This window comes from Copidosoma floridanum, unplaced genomic scaffold (genome assembly GCF_036245765.1).
Source record: "Copidosoma floridanum isolate Cflo_tuat_1 unplaced genomic scaffold, Cflo_Japanese_pri ptg000006l, whole genome shotgun sequence".
Taxonomy (NCBI): Eukaryota; Metazoa; Arthropoda; class Insecta; order Hymenoptera; family Encyrtidae; genus Copidosoma; species Copidosoma floridanum.
In genome coordinates, this window is record NW_028321883.1 from 7,565,155 (window position 1) to 7,582,970 (window position 17,816).

The 17,816-nt window shown below is 34.4% G+C and overlaps 1 protein-coding gene across 1 annotated transcript in view; it reads left to right on the top strand.

Moving 5' to 3' along the window:
* Window positions 1-4,579: 4,579 nt before the first annotated feature.
* Oseg1 (intraflagellar transport protein Oseg1) overlaps window positions 4,580-17,816 on the top strand; it is a 563,616-nt gene continuing 550,379 nt past the window's right edge. Inside the window, exons 1-8 of the mRNA XM_089598273.1 lie at window positions 4,580-4,704; window positions 4,829-4,938; window positions 5,003-5,123; window positions 5,204-5,414; window positions 5,483-5,556; window positions 5,748-6,018; window positions 6,104-6,265; window positions 6,339-7,001. Coding sequence (XP_089454399.1) covers window positions 4,652-4,704; window positions 4,829-4,938; window positions 5,003-5,123; window positions 5,204-5,414; window positions 5,483-5,556; window positions 5,748-6,018; window positions 6,104-6,265; window positions 6,339-7,001 — 1,665 coding nt within the window. The 5' untranslated portion in view covers window positions 4,580-4,651. The remainder of the gene's footprint in view (window positions 4,705-4,828; window positions 4,939-5,002; window positions 5,124-5,203; window positions 5,415-5,482; window positions 5,557-5,747; window positions 6,019-6,103; window positions 6,266-6,338; window positions 7,002-17,816) is intronic.

Sequence of the window (17,816 nt, forward strand, 5' to 3'; positions counted from 1 at the left end):
ACATTTTGTGACATGTATACACCACAAGACATACTCAGACTACCCTTTTATTAGATTAAAAATTTTTTAAACAAAATATAGACGATTAATAAGTGGTCACCATAATGGCTCTGAAAAAATTATAAGGTACTATAAATTTAATTTTTTTGGTAAATGCCGTATGGATTTAAAAACAATTTTTTGATCTGAATCATCAAAATTAGTCTAAGAACTTGTACAACATAAGTTATATCTATATAATAGGCAAAATTAAGTTCTAAAATAGGAAAAAAATTTTTAAGTCCTCAATATTTAATACCTTGCCTTTTATTTTACTAATGTTTTCATGGTTTCTTTTATGTTAAGCGATCCCATACTTTGCTCTCCAGTTAATTGAGCGTTTTATCAATAAACTCGTGTTTAACTTGGAAAAGCAATGAAAAATCATTTGATAAAAAGTGTTTTCAAAAATTTTCCTCGTTTCTAATAGTTTCATTAATTGTTTGAATAAGTTTTACACAATTATTAATTAGGTTGTAAAAGGTGTGATCCTCATCGAAGTGAGATCATAACCATTTTGTTAGAATAGTGTAAAAGAACTAAGTACTATTAAATTACTTTTGGATGATTTTTAACTTCATCAATAATAGTTTTATAGCCATCTAAAAAAGGATGAAATGGTAATTAGCATTTTCTCCACTAATGATATTATATTTTTATTAAAAAATTCAAATATCTAACAAAATCACCCAACTTTACAAGGAATAAATTTACAAAGCGTAGTCGTTACGCAACATATACATAAAAATTAAATACTATTATCGTAAAAAAGTTTTGTACTACCATCAAAAAAAAAAAAAAAAAAAAAAATCGTAAAAAAAAAAAAATTCTGCTGCGGGCGAGATTTGAACCCCAGAATGCTCGAAGCAAAAGTACACGATGCGGTACTGAGCTACCTCGACTACCAACGCACTGTTTCCCTTTTCGCTTAAAATGACACATGTTTATCGTGAAGCTCCAGGGTTTAAGTTTAAGTATTAGTTTATTTTTTCTTTATATTGATCATTGTGTTAAAGTTTGACCTACAAGTAGAATTATTTTTCTCAATATCTTCACAATTACTTATTCTTATTAGAAAAGTTACATGTGTTGAAGAATAACATTTGAATTACAGAAAAAGTCATTTTCTATTGAATAAACTTAAAAATCAAAGAGAAGCGTGTGTGTTTTATTCTGATATTTTTAAAGTGCTTAATTTTTATGAATTTATAAAAACATTAATTATTCAAGTAGTAAAAATGATTATTTTATAGAGATCAAGTTTCAAGAAATTACATTAATTATTACTCAATTTTTCATTTTATACGAGAAAAACTCAGTATTTAGCTGTACAAGTATTTAATACACATTTAATGAGTAATATATGACCGGACATATAATAACTGTCCAACATTCAAAACCGCTTTTGAGGGAACATCACATCAGGAATAGATATAGGTATACGCATGCATGCGAGAGCTGCGAGCTGCTAGAGCCGGGAGCCGAGAGCCGAGGCAGCTAGAATACAAAACATATATAGCTATACCCATGTATACGCACATATTCCTTCCCCCTCTACTAGGTACCTATCGTACGCACAATTTGGTCTTCTCCTCCGCTGCTGAAACGTGCGTATAGTTCGGCTGATTTGCCGCGACGGGGCGCTCAAAACAGTGGAAAAAAAGCGACACACTCTCTACCATAGGCGTCTCCCTTCTAATCTCTGGCCTTATTACAATCCTAGCTTGGTACCACCTAGGCAACTCACATAGGCCCCAGCTAACTAGCTCAGGAGCCCTGCTAACTGTCCGATCAAGTATAGAAGAATGAGCATGGGAACTGATTCTGGTAAACGATAAACAAATTTTTTTACAAAAGTTTTAACAAATTACTTTTTGCGTATTTTATTATTCGTTTCTCGTTTTTATTAACCAAATGAACTATTTTATACTCAATAATCATCACTTTTAATAAACCTTTAGAATTATAATTCGGTTGAAAAAATAAAAATTAATCCTTTCTGGCTGATGGGTTCCCGAGCTTTTCATACATGATAAATGTACAGGAAAGACATATACGAAGATGTATACCACCGTAACCCTAGATTAAAAAGACATTGAACTTACAGGTATTAACAAATCTTGTATTTTACAGTGTACATTTGTAATTTCTACATAGGTACATGCGATAATTTTGTTCTTATCGGGATCTCCGCGTCCGACACACTGGTCTGAATAAATAAATGCATTTTCTTAAAAAGTTAATACTTTTTTACTGAAAAATTTTGGTGGTTTTGTGCTCATGACAGCCATATTTTTACTGAGTTTCAGAGCTGCAAAAAATTTTCTAACGGAGTAACAAAATTATTAAATTTTTAATTTTTTTGACGTTATATCTCGATTATTTTAAGCAATTACGAATTGTGTTTAATAATTTAGATCACAAACTGTTTCTTCTAAAAATATCGACAAATAGCATACCACTTAATATAGCTTTTGCTGATCGGCGTAAAGATATCACTAAAAAACACGATTTTTTCACATTTTTTGCATAAAATCGTTAATTAAAAAATGATTTCTGTAATTTTAATAGATGGTTTTCAGAAGATATATTCCTTATTGTCAAGTACATACAACAAGCCATGTGATACTGCAATAAATTTTATCTTGTGGTTTTGCTTATTCTATAGCCTAATATTGTTTTAACTGAAGTTGTTGCAAGATTAGAAAAGCACTTTTTCCTGGTTTCTTAAATTTTGCAATAACAATTGTGAGTAGATTTTAATTCTGTAGCTGCCATTTTGAAGACATTTTTAATACCTATAATTTGTTAACTGAAACATTTTTTTATTTATTTGTAGACGCGGTTGGTTATAAGGACGTTCATCACAGCTAGAGGAGAAATGTAGTGATAGTCAGGTCGACAGAGCATTAGAGGGTGGTGATCCTTTATAACAATACGATATTTAGCTTAAAATGTAAAAAAAAAATACGTAGAGTAACACTCTAAATCATCGACTTTGACAGAGATACGCGTCATTATTTTTTATTGCAAGATAACTTGAAAAATGGCTTTTTTCCAGTTTTTATGAAATATATCGCAAAATTTTGGTTTTGGAGCAAAATGTTGAACACAAAAGTTGTTTATCTGACATTTTACATGAGGATTACGTGTTAAAAAAAATTAGAAAATTTTTTGTATTGTTTACACAAGCAAGAAAGCCGAAAACGTAAAAAATTTTAGAAGCATGAAAATGCATGTTGCAATATTCAAAATTGAAAGAAAATTGAACATTTTATAGAAATTAGTAAGGCTGCGTATACATGGAGTCTTGAACTTCCAGGACCAGCCCATATGCCCGTGTAAGTGCGAGAAAGAGAGTAATATGTTCTTGCTTTTCACTCGCACTCACACGGGCTTATGGCTGGTCCTGGAAGTTCAAGACTCCATGTATACGCAGCCTAAGTATGTTTTTTATTGAACGCCAAGTTCGATCACGAAATTTCAAAATGGCGGCCTACTGTAAAATTGTTAATTAAAAATTTCGATAGTGTATGAAATGTGTCGATATCTAATTTTTTGGAATCAGTGAGGAATAACATTATCTTTACTACCATGGAAATTGGATTTTTTAAATAAACAAATAAAAAAGTTATTAACAAAAAACCAAAAATACAAGGCCATATTTTCTGTAATTTTCAACTTAGACAAAAACAACTTAGAGCAATTGATTACGGTTATGTTTATATGAATTGAAAAAAAAAGTTGCTGTAGGACCAATAGAAGCTAAGATACAATACTTTCAGTTTTTTACGCATTCCGTCAGTCATATTTGATTTTTAGACTCCGGAACAGCACGGTTTTTTGCCAAATGGAGGAGCAAGCATGCGGCAGCACCGGTAACTGTTTCCCATGTGTTTGTACACCTACATATAGGCGTCTGGTACTGTTTTTTTTATTTCATTGCAAAAATAACTTGTCAATCCCTTTGAAAATTGAATATAATACCATTATTATGGTATTGCGCCATGCAAAAAAAATTGGACGAATTTTACCAACCATTTACTCATAAATTCCATTTTTATGTGACTCTTCCATAAGGTACCCTTACGTGTTAAATTGAAGTTTTTTCAACATTTAATATCTAAAAAACAGTGTTGTGAAACGGTTTCAAATTTTACATGTGACTTTTTGACATCATTACGAATATGCTGTTGAAATTTCAGGAAGATTCTACCCAAAACGCTTGTAATGAACGCCCTTGAGAATAAAATGAAAAAAATCGATCGTCGTTATCTTTAGACGGCTGCCATTTTCTTTTTCGAAAAATTACAGCGTGTGGAAACATTTCATTTTTTCTTTTTAATGCTTCTCTCCTAGATTCGGCAATAAAATAACTGATAGCAGGCAAAAGGTCTTCTCATAGTCTACTTATTGGTTTCCCTGGTAACATCAGCATCAAAACAGTACGAAATAATGTAATCTTAAATTCACGTTTACTATTATTAAAAAATCAATAAATACACACAAGTTAATGTTAAGTTGAAGTTACTTATTAATTATTTTTAATTATTTAATTTTTATGGATTAAAATACATTCCTCTACAGTTCTTAGAAATTATCTTGTGATATTATGCTGGCTGATGTAACGTGGGTGGACAGGGTTCAGGAAAAAACTGAAAAATGGTAAGTAGATGATGGAAAAATAAAAAATTTTTTTAAAATAAAGAAATTTCAATTATGAAAAGAAATTAATTAAAATATCTATTTCTACTTTGGCTAACTGATTAAACCAGTAAAATTTTTTTAGCATATACGATCTTTGTTATAATCCAAGTGGAACTCAATTGATTGTAGCTGCTGGACATAATGTTTTAATTTATGAAAGTAATGATGGTGCATTGGTTCAGTTATTAAAAGGTAAAATTATATGAACTTGTTTTTGCATGTGGACAAAGAAATTTTGTAAAATTAATTTTTTTAGGTCACAAAGATGTTGTTTACTGTGTATGCTATGCAAAAGATGGTAAAAAGTTTGCCTCAGGAAGCGCAGATAAGACAGTTATTATTTGGACTTCTAAATTAATAGGACTTTTGAGATATTCGTATGCAAACATGTTTTATTTTTTATTTTATGAGGTTGATTTTTTGACGACGTATTACTTTAATTAAATATGTATTTTAGCCATAATGAATCTATACAAACCATGCACTTCAATCCATTATCTCATCAACTTCTTAGTTGCTCAATTTCTGATTTTGCATTATGGTCAGCTGAACAAAAAGCTGTTCAAAAATTTAAATGTGGTGGAAGAGTTAATTGCTGTGCTTGGACTAGGGATGGTCAGTTCATGGCCCTGGGCCTGGCAGCTGGTTTTGTTTCAATCAGAAACAAGGTCACTTAAAAGATCTTAAACTGAATTTTTTTGTTAATTATCTTCTCACTGATAAATATAAGTTGTAGACCGGAGAAGAACAATTACGTATTGAAAGCTTAAGAGAGTCTCCTATATGGAGCTTGGCTTGGAGTCCTATAAGGTATTGAAAATTTAATTATCAATTTGTTGTCATACACAGATATCTTTATACAAATGTTCATTAGAAACAACGATGGTATACAGATTTTCACAATGAAAAACTATATGTATTGTTATTTTTAATGTTTAGTTGAGGAAGATATATCACTTCACATGAAATAAGTCTTCATACTACATTGTTTTTTTATATAGAATGGACTCTACAGATATTATATGTATTGGAGAATGGAGTGGAAAATTATCATTTTATTCTTTAAGTGGAAAATTGATTGGAAAAGAGAGAAATTTTAATTTCATTCCTTTGAAAATCACATACTTTCCTAATGGCCTATATATTGCAGTCTGTGGAAGCAATAAGAGGTGCATTTTATTATCTAATGATGGGATTCAGTTAGCCACAATAGGAAACACTTGTACATCATGGACTTGGAGTTGTGATGTCCACCCCGAATTAATGCACATTGTGAGTGTATTGAAAAACTGCTTAAGTAAGATATTTATTAGAAGTTGCTTGTAAATTAATAAGGTGATTTAAATAATTTTTTTAGGCTATTGGTTGTCAAGATGGAAGTATTACAAATTTTGAATTGAAATGGAATGTTATTCATGGATTGTACAAGGACAAATATGCATATCGAGAAAATATGACAGATGTTATAATTCAAAATCTGGAAACAAATCAAAAAGTTCGAATTAAGTGTAAAGAACTTGTGCGTTTTAATTTTGTTAAAAACGAACAAATTCGTCACTTTTCAAAATGTTAATTATTATTTATATGTTTAGATTAAAAAAATTGCTTTCTACCGGGATAGGCTAGCTGTGCAGTTACCAGAACGAGTAATGATTTATGAGCCATCTGGAAGTTCCGAAGATATGCATTATAGAGTCAGGGAAAAATTACTTCAATTTCTTGAATGCAGTCTGCTCGTAATGACGAATAATTTGATTCTCTACTCTGAAAAGCGTCTGCAAAGTATATCTTTTGGAGGTTCAGTTAAAAGAGAGTGGATTTTAGATAGCTCGATTTGCTGTGTCAAGGTGACAGGTGGTCCAATAGGACAGGAGCGTTTGCTAGCCGGCTTAAAAAATGGCCAGGTTGTAGAAATTTACTTGGACAGTCCGTTCCCGATATTTCTAGCCCAAGTGTACGGTGCTGTACAATGCATTGATATGAGTCTGATGAAAGAAAAACTAGCTGTGGTTAGTGATCAAGGAGTGCTTTCAGTCTTCGACATTCATAATAACAAGAAACTTATTGAGTTTAGAGACGTTGACAGTGTAGTCTTTAACAGTTCTTTTGAAGAAATGATGTGTTTTTCTGGACCAAACTATCTTGCTGTTAAAATTGCTAAGTTTGTGGAGTTTCGACAATTTTCTGGCACAATCATTGGTTTAAATGGCTCGAAACTACACTGTCTGCAGGGATCATCAACTTTAACAATTGAGGTAAGTAAATCAATGATGTCAAATAAATTCTGGTCCTACAGTGTGCTGCATACTAAGAGAATGTAGGTATACTAAGTGTGCATATGTCATCGACTTAAGGTACTTTAAAAGACAATGCCTACTTATTAAAGAATACTCCAGGTCGTAACCTCGAAGTCGTTAGAAAAAAAATTTGAATTTAATTCTTTTGCATGATCTTGTACAAACTGACACAAACAAAAATCTGTATTTAACGTCATCGAAAAATATATAAGGTTCTTTCAAGCCCCTTTTGGTTCGGTTCGGTTCTCTTAACAAATTATACATATATATACATAACCAGTTCTATTTGGTTCCCTATATATATAGGTATATTTTATTAGGCACCAAAAGGGGCTTAAACAGATCTTTCATGTATAAAAGGTCGAGCTGGAACTATTGGGATTTCAAAAGGTCACGTGACTCTCACGGTATATATAGTCGCTTGGGAGAAAAAATACATAGAGGTATAAGCAAGACTTGTGAAGTTGGCGCCCGTAAATATTAAATATTAATATTTTGCACCCATTCAAGGCTTAAACGATTCCTCCTTACTTGCGGATTTATCTTCCACTTGAATTTTTATTTGCGGATCAATAGTTTGCGAGATATTTGCAAAATAAAAAGTCGAAAATGGGCGCGGCGCTGAAGTATAAAAAACTTTGTTTTAAGTGCTAAATTGGGTTAAAATCCAATTCTACCTGTACGATTCGATTCCTCCTCATTTGCGGATTACGGAGGTATATAAATTAATGTAATTAAATGTCACAAAGTTTGTAAATAATGAATTTAATTATTGAGTGAGAGAATCTAGTAACTTTTGTCTAGTGACTTTTGGTCCAGTGCACCGTTCCTGTTGTTCGGTACATGTCGTTTCCTCCGTACAGCGGGTTCTACAAAATATTTATTAGAATAGAAAACTTTAGTAGGTATTAATCTATTAATTATTAGTTATTAGTTATTCAGCCTTTGGGTAAATACACACACACAAACACATTTTTCGATGACTATGCAATCTAGAGTAAACCCATTTAATAAACATTTTTTAAAATTGAGTACTTTTAAATTTATTACTGGGGCTGTATTTGCATAGGCTCCGTTTGTAGTATGTTAAGGTCACGTGATCATTTATGATAAGTGCGAGTGAGACGGTGACATCATGCTGTCTCCCTCGCACTTATGATAAATGATCACGTGACCTTAACAGACTTAATAACAAACAGAGCCTTAGGCGAACACAGCCTGTGTCACTTTTATCCGTTTCCACTGGTCGGTAACTTGATCTTCAATTCGCCTGATTGATCATTTACGCGTGAAATTTGAATGCTTGAGCTGTTTTCTAAAACTTGTCCAAACAAAATTATGACTTGTGTGCTTACTTAGCTGTGGCTTGTATTGTAATGATAGCTGTACTGCTACTTTTTAGTTGTGTTGTTATTTGTTTCTTGAATAACAACAAATATTAAAATTTCGCGCGTAATGAATAAATATTAGTCCACAGTGTTTGCCACAATAGATTCCAGATATTAGATTCTCAAGATGAAAAATCTGTATCTATTGACAAATAATATTTTCTTTGAGTTTCAAGTATGTAATGTATGTGTGTGTGTGTGTGTGTATTGACTCAAAAGCTGAATAACTTATAACTAATGATTAATAGATTAATACCTACTAAAGTTTTCTATTCTGATAAATATTTTGTAAAACCCGCAGTACGGAGGAAACGACATGTACCGAACAACAGGAACGGTGCACTGGCCCAAAAGTCACTAGACAAAAGTTACTAGATTCTCTCACTCAATAATTAAATTCATTATTTACAAACTTTGTGACATTTAATTACATTAATTTATATACCTCCGTAATCCGCAAATGAGAAGGAATCAAATTGTACAGGTAGAATTGGATTTTAACCCAGTTTAGCACTTAAAACAAAGTTTTTTATACTTCAGCGCCGCGCCCATTTTCGACTTTTTATTTTGCAAATATCTCGCAAACTATTGATCCGCAAATAAAAATTCAAGTGGAGGATAAATCCGCAAGTAAGGAGGAATTGTTTAAGCCCTGAATAGGTGCAAAATATTAATATTTAATATTTACGGGCGCCAACTTCACAAGTCTGTATAAGCACGCAAGTGGGCGATTTGCGCGTGATTAGCTGAGAGAAAGAAAACTGCATAAGGGGAATTCTGTCTCTCTCTGACCGTCTGCTCTACCTTGCGTGATCGGGAGAGCAGGAAAGAGAGTCGACCAATCACAGCGCTCGGCTAGACAAGGACACGATTTCTCTTATGCGCAGCTATCTCTCTCTACGCTGATCTCGCTGCCACTTACAGGCTGACATACAGTGACATACCGCTTACGTGCTCGTGTTATTCTTTTACCTCAATGGAAAAACAATACAGGCCTTATGGATGCAATTATATTTTTATGTTTTAAATACGTTCAACGATTGTAATGCGATAAAAGCCTTTTAATAACATATTTTTGAGGAGATGACAATACCTAAGCTATTTTCTCCCAACTTAATTAGTTTTTTGCAGCTTAAAACTTTCCTTTGAAAGTGCGAAAACGCACTATTAACCTTACCAAAATTGTGCTTGTTTCCCTATGTATAGTCAGAAACGGGAGAATTTAGTACAGGTAAAATGTGCGTTTTTGCATTTTCAAAGGAAAGTTTGAGGCTGTAAAAAACTAATAAAGTTAGGAAATGATAGCTAAGGTATTGTCACCTCCTCAAAAATCAATCAATGAACGTGTGAAGAAAATAAATATTTTTCCCCCAAGAGACTATATACATCGCGAGAGTCACGTGACCTTTTAGGATCCCAATAGGCTTATTTTTACTTTCAACGAAAGTACAGTACCCATGAGGGAGAAGGCGTAAGGGTTGACAGTAGTAATTATAGTGAACGACCAGCGTTGGGTGAAGAGCATTCCTACAGTGAAAGTTACAGTCAGTTACATGAAATTTACTGTCACTAAAATAACAATCCATAGAAAGTTGGAGAAGCGAATAGGCAGAGAAGGAGGGGGCATTCCAGAGGTTCTCATCGGTGCTTCCAAATGTGACTACCCGATCGGAAAGTTAGCAGGGCTCCTAAGCTAGATAGTTAGCTGGGGCCTAGCTATGTGAGTTGCCTAGGTCGTACCAAGCTAGGATTGTAATGGGGCTCTGTGTGGGCGCTAACTGGGGACAAGAAAGTTGTCGTCTACCTATACCTTTTCCTAGTACGCATCGAGAGATTCAAGAGCGGAGAGGTATATAATATATATATGTATATTTGGGGACAGCTGTATAACTGTGTACATTGCAGATTGCATGTGTGTGTTAAAAAGTAAAGCAGTATTTACTTATATAAAGTATTAAATACGATGATTTACTCAAGTATCATTATTTTAATTAATTACTTCGGGTGACAAAGAATAGCGTTTATTGTTGTTAAATTTAAGAAGAGATCGAGAGTACATAAAATTTTGAAGCGTGGAATAATCAATGAAATGGAGGTATTTAATAATGAGAGTGATTTGCAAATAAATTATGCTAATGAATGTCATTACGAATAAGACTTATATGCATCGCCTACATTAATTATTAAATTTTATTTTCAAATCGCTCTTTATTTTTCTAACCCTGTCCTTAATAGGTTCATTGGGATGCCAATATTGGCCCCTCATAATCCCCCATTATACTGCGCTATCTACCTCTATGTATTTGACCTGGTTGGACCTACATAGGTAACTGGGTGACTAACGTAGGTGAAGTCTGGTAAAGCCCTCTTAAGCTTTCTGATCGAGTAGCAAACTTAAGAAATTAAAATTGAAATTTCGGAAAATAACGCAAGCGCCAATCCCCACACAACCCGGGACGTTTACTGGTCGCTTACTTAATTAACAATAAATAAAATAATAAGGCAAGCACCGATCCCCGTGAAACTCGGGTCGCTTAATGGTCGCTTAAATTATTAGTAATAAATAAAAAAGGCAAGTGCCAATCCTCACACTATTCGAAGCGCTTCGGAGTTGCTTTAATTATTAGTAATAAATAGGAAAAAAGGCAAGCGCCAATCTACGCACAATCCAGGGTGCTTACTGGTCACTTCAATTATTAGTAATAAATAAAAAAAAGGCAAGCGCCAATCCCCGCACAACCCGGGATACTTACTGGTCGCTCACTTAATTAACAAAAAGAAAATAATAAGGCAAGTGCCAATCTGCGCACGACCTGAGACGCTTACTAATCGCTTAAATTATTGGTAAGAAATAAAAAAATAAGGCAAGCGCCAATCCCTGCAAACTCTGGCGCGGTTCTTATTAAACAGCATCAAATAATAATTCAAGCGCGAATTAAGCGCAACCAGCGGTGGGCAGTAAGCGCCCCATGCTATACGGAGATTGGTGCTTGCCTTATTATTTTAATCATTGTAATTAAATAAGCGACTAGTAGAACAGTAGCGTACGAGCAGTCAACACGTATACGCGCTCATGTACTATTTCAATCAACTGTGTAGTAAGATACTAAATAAAGTTAATACTTATATTTCTCGCACCTCATAATTATCTTGTTATTTATCAATTCACCTCACTTACTCTGATTTGGATTATCCCGAGATATAACAACTACTAATAATCACTTTACTTGAAATGAATGAAAGGACCAGTAAGCGCTACAAGTTGTGTTGAATTAGCGCTTGTCTTAGTACTTTACTTATTTTAAGTAAATAAAGGGGCTAGTGAACGCTTCGAGTTGTGTGGGGATGGGCACTTAACTGATTACTTTATTTATTATAAGTAAATAAAGGGAGCAGTTAGCGCACTGAATTGTGAGGGAATTGGCGCCTGCGTTACTAATTAATTTATTATACAATAAATAAAGGTGCCAGTTAACGCTCCGGCTTGTGTGGGGATAAGTGCTTTTCTTATTACTTCATTTATAATAAGTAAATAAAGGGGCTAGTTAACGCTCCCCGATGTGTGCGAATTCGTGCTTGTATTATTACTTTATTTATCATAAGTTAATAAAGGGAGCAGTAAGCGCTCCGGGTTGTGTAAGGATTGGCGCTTGTCTTATTACTTCTTTTATTCTAACTAAATAAGGGGTCCAGTAAGTACTCCGAGTTGTGTGGAGATTGGTGCTTGTTTTGATACTTTATTTACTATAATATAAATAAAGGGACCAGTAGGTGCTCTGGGTCTTGCGAGGATTGGCGCTTCAGCTATTTTATCATTTTAAATGAATTAAGGGACCAGTAAGGGCTCCGGGTTGTGTGGAGATTGGCGCTTGTCTTAGTACTTTATTTATTTCAAATAAATAAAGGGACCAGCAAGCGCTCCTGGTTGTGTGGGGATTGGCGCTTGTCTTATTATTTTATTTATCATAAAATAAATAATGACACTAGTAAGCGTTTCGAATTGAGTGGAGATTGGTGCTTGTGTTAGTATTTAATTTAATATAAAATAAATTAAAGGACCACAAAGTGCTCCAGGTTGTGCGGATATTGGCGCTTGCGTTATTATTTTATTTATCATATAATAAATAAAGGTACTAGTAAGCGCTTCAGATTGTGTCGGGATTGATGCTTGTCACACTTCTTCTTTTATTATCAAATAAATAAACAGACCAGTACGTGCTTAGGATTATGTGGGTATTGGCACTTGTCTTATTCCTTTTTTTATTATAAATAAATAAGGGGACCAGTGAGCGCTCCGGGTTGAGTGGCGATTGGCGCTTTTCTTACTACTTCATTAATTACAAATAAATAAAGGGACCAGCAAGCGCTCCTGTTTGTGTGGAGATTGGCGCTTGTCTTACTACTTTATTTATTACGAAAAATAAAGGGACCAGCAAGCGCTCCTGGTTGTGTGGAGATTGGCGCTTGTCTTATTATTTTATTTATCATAATATAAATAATGAGTCTAGTAAGCGCTTCGGGTTGTGTAGGGATTGGCGCTTGTGCTATTTTATTTATTGTAAAAAATTAAAGGAACCAAATAACGCTTTGGGTTATGTGGGGATTGGCGCTTGCGTTAGTATTGAATTTATTATAAAATAAATAAAGGGGCTAGTAAGCGCTTAAGGTGGTGTGGCTATTAGCGCTTGTCTCATTTCTTTATTTATTATAAAAAAAACAAAGAAACCAGTAAGCGATTTGGATTGTATGGGAATTAGTGTTTGTTAAATGACTTAATTTATTGTAAAATAAATAAAGGGACCAGTAAGCAATTCGGGTTATGCAAGGATTGGCGTCAGCGTTATTATTCAATTTACCATAATATAAGTAAAGGTACAAGTAAGATCTCCGGGTTGTGTGGAGATTGGCGCTTGTGTGAGTATTTAATTGATTATAAAATGTTTAAAGGGGCCCGTCAACGATCTAAGTTGTGTGGGGATTAGCGCTTGTCTTATAACGTTATTTACTATAACTATCAAAAGTGACCTGTAAGCCCACTGAGTGGTTTTGGGATTGGGGCCTGAGATACTATTGATTTTAACATAAAATAAATTAATAAAGGGACTAGTAAGCACTTTTTGTTGCGCAGGGATTAGCGCTTGTCTTATTATTTTATTTAATATAAATGAATCAAGGGACCAGTAAGCGCTCCAGGTTGTGTGGGGATTGGCGCTAGACTTATTACTTCTTTTAATATAACTAAATGAGGAGTCCAGTAAGTGCTTAGAGTTGTGTAGGGATTGGTGCTTGTTTTATAACTTTATTTATTATAAAATAAATAAAGGGACCAGTAAATGCTCTGGGTCTTGTAAGGATTGGCGCTTGAGCTATTTTATCATTATAAATAAATTAAGGGACCAGTAAGCGCTCCGGGTTGTGTGGAGATTGGCGCTTGTCTAACTACTTTATTTATTACAAATATATGAAGGGACCAGCAGGCACTCCTGGTTGTGTGGAGATTGGCGCTTGTCTTATTATTTCATTTATCATAAAATAAATAATGGGACTCGTAAGCGCTTCGGGTTGTGTGGGAATTGGTGCTTCTGCTATTAATTTTATTATGTATAAATAAATGAGCCAGTAAGTGCTTTAAGTTGTCTGACGGTGGGCGCTTCCGTTACTATTTAATTTATTATAAAATAAATAAAAAGACCCGTAAGCGCTCTGGGTTGTGTGGGGATTGGCGCTTTACTTTTTACTTTTTTTATTATAACTAAATGAGGGGTCCAGTAAGTGCTTCGAGTTGTGTAAGGATTGGTGCTTGTTTTATTACTTTATTTATTATAAAATTAATAATGGGCCCAGTAAGTGCTTTGGGTCTTGTGAGGATTGGCGCTTGAGTTATTTTATCATTATAAATAAATCAAGGGACCAGTAAGCGCTCTGGGTTGTGTGTACATTGGCGCTTCTCTTATTACTTTTTTTATTATAAATAAATAAGGGAACCAGTGAGCGCTCCGAGTTGTGTGGGAATTGGCGCTTGTGCTATTAATTTTATTATGTATAAATAAATGGGCCAGTAAGTGCTTTAAGTTGTCTGAGGATGGGCGCTTCCGTGACGATATAATTTATTATAAAATAAATAAAAAGGCCTGTAAGTGCTCTGGGTCTTGTAAGGATTGGCACTTGAGCTATTTTATTATTATAAATGAATCAAGAAACCAGTAAGCGCTCCAAGTTGTGTGTACATTGGCGCTTGTCTTATTAATTTTTTTGTTATCAATAAATAAGGGAACCAGTGAGCGCTCCGATTTGTGTGGGGACTTACGCTTGTCTTATTACTTCTTTTATTCCAACTAGATAAGGGGTTCAGTAAGCACTTTGAGTCGTGTGGAGATTGGCGCTTGTCTTATTATTTTATTTATCATAAAATAAATAATGGGACAAGTAAGCGCTTTGGGTTGTGAGGGGAATTGTGCTTTAGCTATTTATTTTATATTAAATAAATAAATGAGCCAGTAAGTGCTTAAAGTCGTCTGAAGATGGGCGCTTCTATTACTATTTAATTTATTATAAAATAAATAAAAAGGCCCGTAAGCACTCCGGGTTGAGTGGGGATTGGCGCTTGTCTTATTACTTCTTTTATTCTAACTAAATAAGGGGTCCAGTAAGTGCTTCGAGTTGTGTGGGGATTGGGGCTAGTTTTATTACTTTCTTTATCATAAAATAAATTAAGATACCAGTAAGTGCTCTGGGTCTTGTAAGGATTTGCGCTTGAGCTATTTTATTATTATTAATGAATCAAGAGACCAGTAAGCGGTTTGGGTTGTGTGGAGATCGGCGCTTGTCTTACTACTTTGTTTATTACAAATAAATAAAGGGACCAGCAAGCGCTTTTTGTTGTGTGAGGATTGGCACTTGTCTCATTATTTTATTTATTATAAAATAAATAATGGGACTAGTAGGCACTTCGGGTTGTGTGGGGAATTGTGCTTGTGCTATTTATTTCATTATGAATAAATAAATGGGCCAGTGAGTGCTTTAAGTTGTTGGTGTATGGGCGCTTGCGTGACTATTTAGTTTATTATAAAATAAATAAAGGGACCAGTAAGTGCTCCGGGTTTTGCGGATATTGGCGCTTGCGTTATTATTTTATTCATCATAAAATAAATAAAGGTACCAGTAAGCGCTCTACGTTGTGTGGGGATTGGCGATTGTCTTATTACTTCTTTTATTTTAACTAAATAAGGGGAGAATCACGTCAACTGTCCCAGCGCCGCGGTGGACGGCCCGCGCGGTCGTCAAACGTGACGTTTTTAACTCGTCGTTTCGGTGTCAAAACTTTGATAAAAAAATAATTTAAAAACATATTCTTACGTATTTTTATTTCAGCTTTCCAGTGGTGGCATCAGTTTTTCGAAAATTTTCTCCCACAACCTCGAAAAATGCACTTGTTTTAAAAACACGTTTTATCTCCATGATCTTCAACTTTTGGAATTTTTTTGATAGTCTAGATCGAAAGATGAGACATTTTTACGTAGATATCGACAATAAAAAAGTGGGGTTTTTCGTTTTTATAACGTATTTAAACGACGAACGAGACGATGCGAGCCGCAGCGGCCGGGCCACGCGCGGCATCAGCGCGTTCGCCGTGTGTCGTCTGCTACGGTGAGTCTGTTTGGCTATATAATATATAATGTAGTAGTGGCGATGTAAACAACAATTAGTTAACCGGGGCTTACAATGGATAAATAATAAATGTTCTGATAAAATTTATTCATATATACAAAAATTTTATAATAAAGAAATGAATAATGATTAATATTGATTAAATATTAGATATTTACATAAATAAAGCAAAAAATAAAATCAAATTTGTTCTACTTCGTTCTTTTTTTCTTTTTAGGCATGGTAATCGAAGTGACACTTGTTTTACGTTCTTTCAGTTTCGGAAAAATTTCATACTGGTTACTTAAAGAAGTTTTCTTCAACATTAATTTATCATCCTTAATGGGGATCAACGCATGATAGTTCAGTGTCCCTGGAATCAGTTTCGCACTGGAAATTTCGTCTTTTAATTTCAAGGAAGTTTCTTCGTAGTCAGATTTGCTACTAAAAAAACCTTCGTTTCTTTGCAGTAAAATCTACGAAAACTTCGACTTACGATAGCACAACCTCAAGTCATAAAAATAATAAATACTAATATTTAATTAATCAATCGAAACTTGTTGCGAAGTGCAAACCGTCACGGTTAGGTGTATTTGTTTACATCCAGTCAGAGAGACGGTAGCAGACGGCGCGCTCCTGCCTCGCATGGCCCGGCCGCCACGGCTCCCATTGTCTCGTTTGTCGTTTAAATACGTTAAAAAAACGAAAAACTCCTTTTTTTTTTATTGTCGATATCTACGTAAAAATGTCTCATCTTTCGATCTAGACTATCAAAACAAATCCAAAAGTTGAAGATCATGAAGATAAAACGTGTTTTTCAAACAAGTGCATTTTTCGAGGTTATGGGAGCAAATATTCGAAAAACTGATGCCACCACTGGAAAGCTGAGAAAAAAATACATAAGAATATGTTTTTAGATTATTTTTTTATCAAAGTTTTGACACCGAAACGACGAGTTAAAAACGTCGTGTTTGACGACCGCGCGGGCCGTCCACCGCGGCGCTGGGACAGTTGACGTGATTCTCCCCATAAGGGGTCCAGTAAGTACTTCGAGTTGTGTGGGGATGGGGGCTTGTCTTATTTTTTTTTTTTATTATAAATAAATAAGGGGACCAGTGAGCGCTACGGGTTGTGTGGGGATTGGCGCTTGTCTTATTACTTCTTTTATTCTATTTAAATAAGGGGTCCAGTAAGTGCTTCGAGTTGTGTGGGGATTCGGGCTAGTTTTATTACTTTATTTATTATAAAATAAATTAAGGGACCAGTAAGTGCTCTGGGTCTTGTAAGGATTTGCGCTTGAGCTATTTTATTATTATTCATGAATCAAGGGACCAGTAAGCGCTTTGGGTTGTGTGGAGATTGGTGCTTGTCTTACCATTTTATTTATTGCAAATAAACACAGGGACCAGCAAGCGCTTTTGGTTGTGTGGGGATTGGCGCTTTTCTTATTATTCCATTTATTATAAAATAAATAATGGGACTAGTAAGCGCTTCGGGTTGTGTGGGGAATTATGCTTGTGCTATTTATTTTATTATAAATAAATAAATAGGCCAGTGAGTGCTTTAAGTTGTCTGAGGAAGGGCGCTTACGTTACTATTTAATTTATTATAAAATAAATAAAGTGGCCCATAATCGCTCTGGGTTGTGTGGGGATTGGCGTTTGTGCTATTTTATCTATTGTCAATAATTACAGGAACCAGTTAACGCTTTGGGTTGTGTGGGGATTGGCGCTTGTGA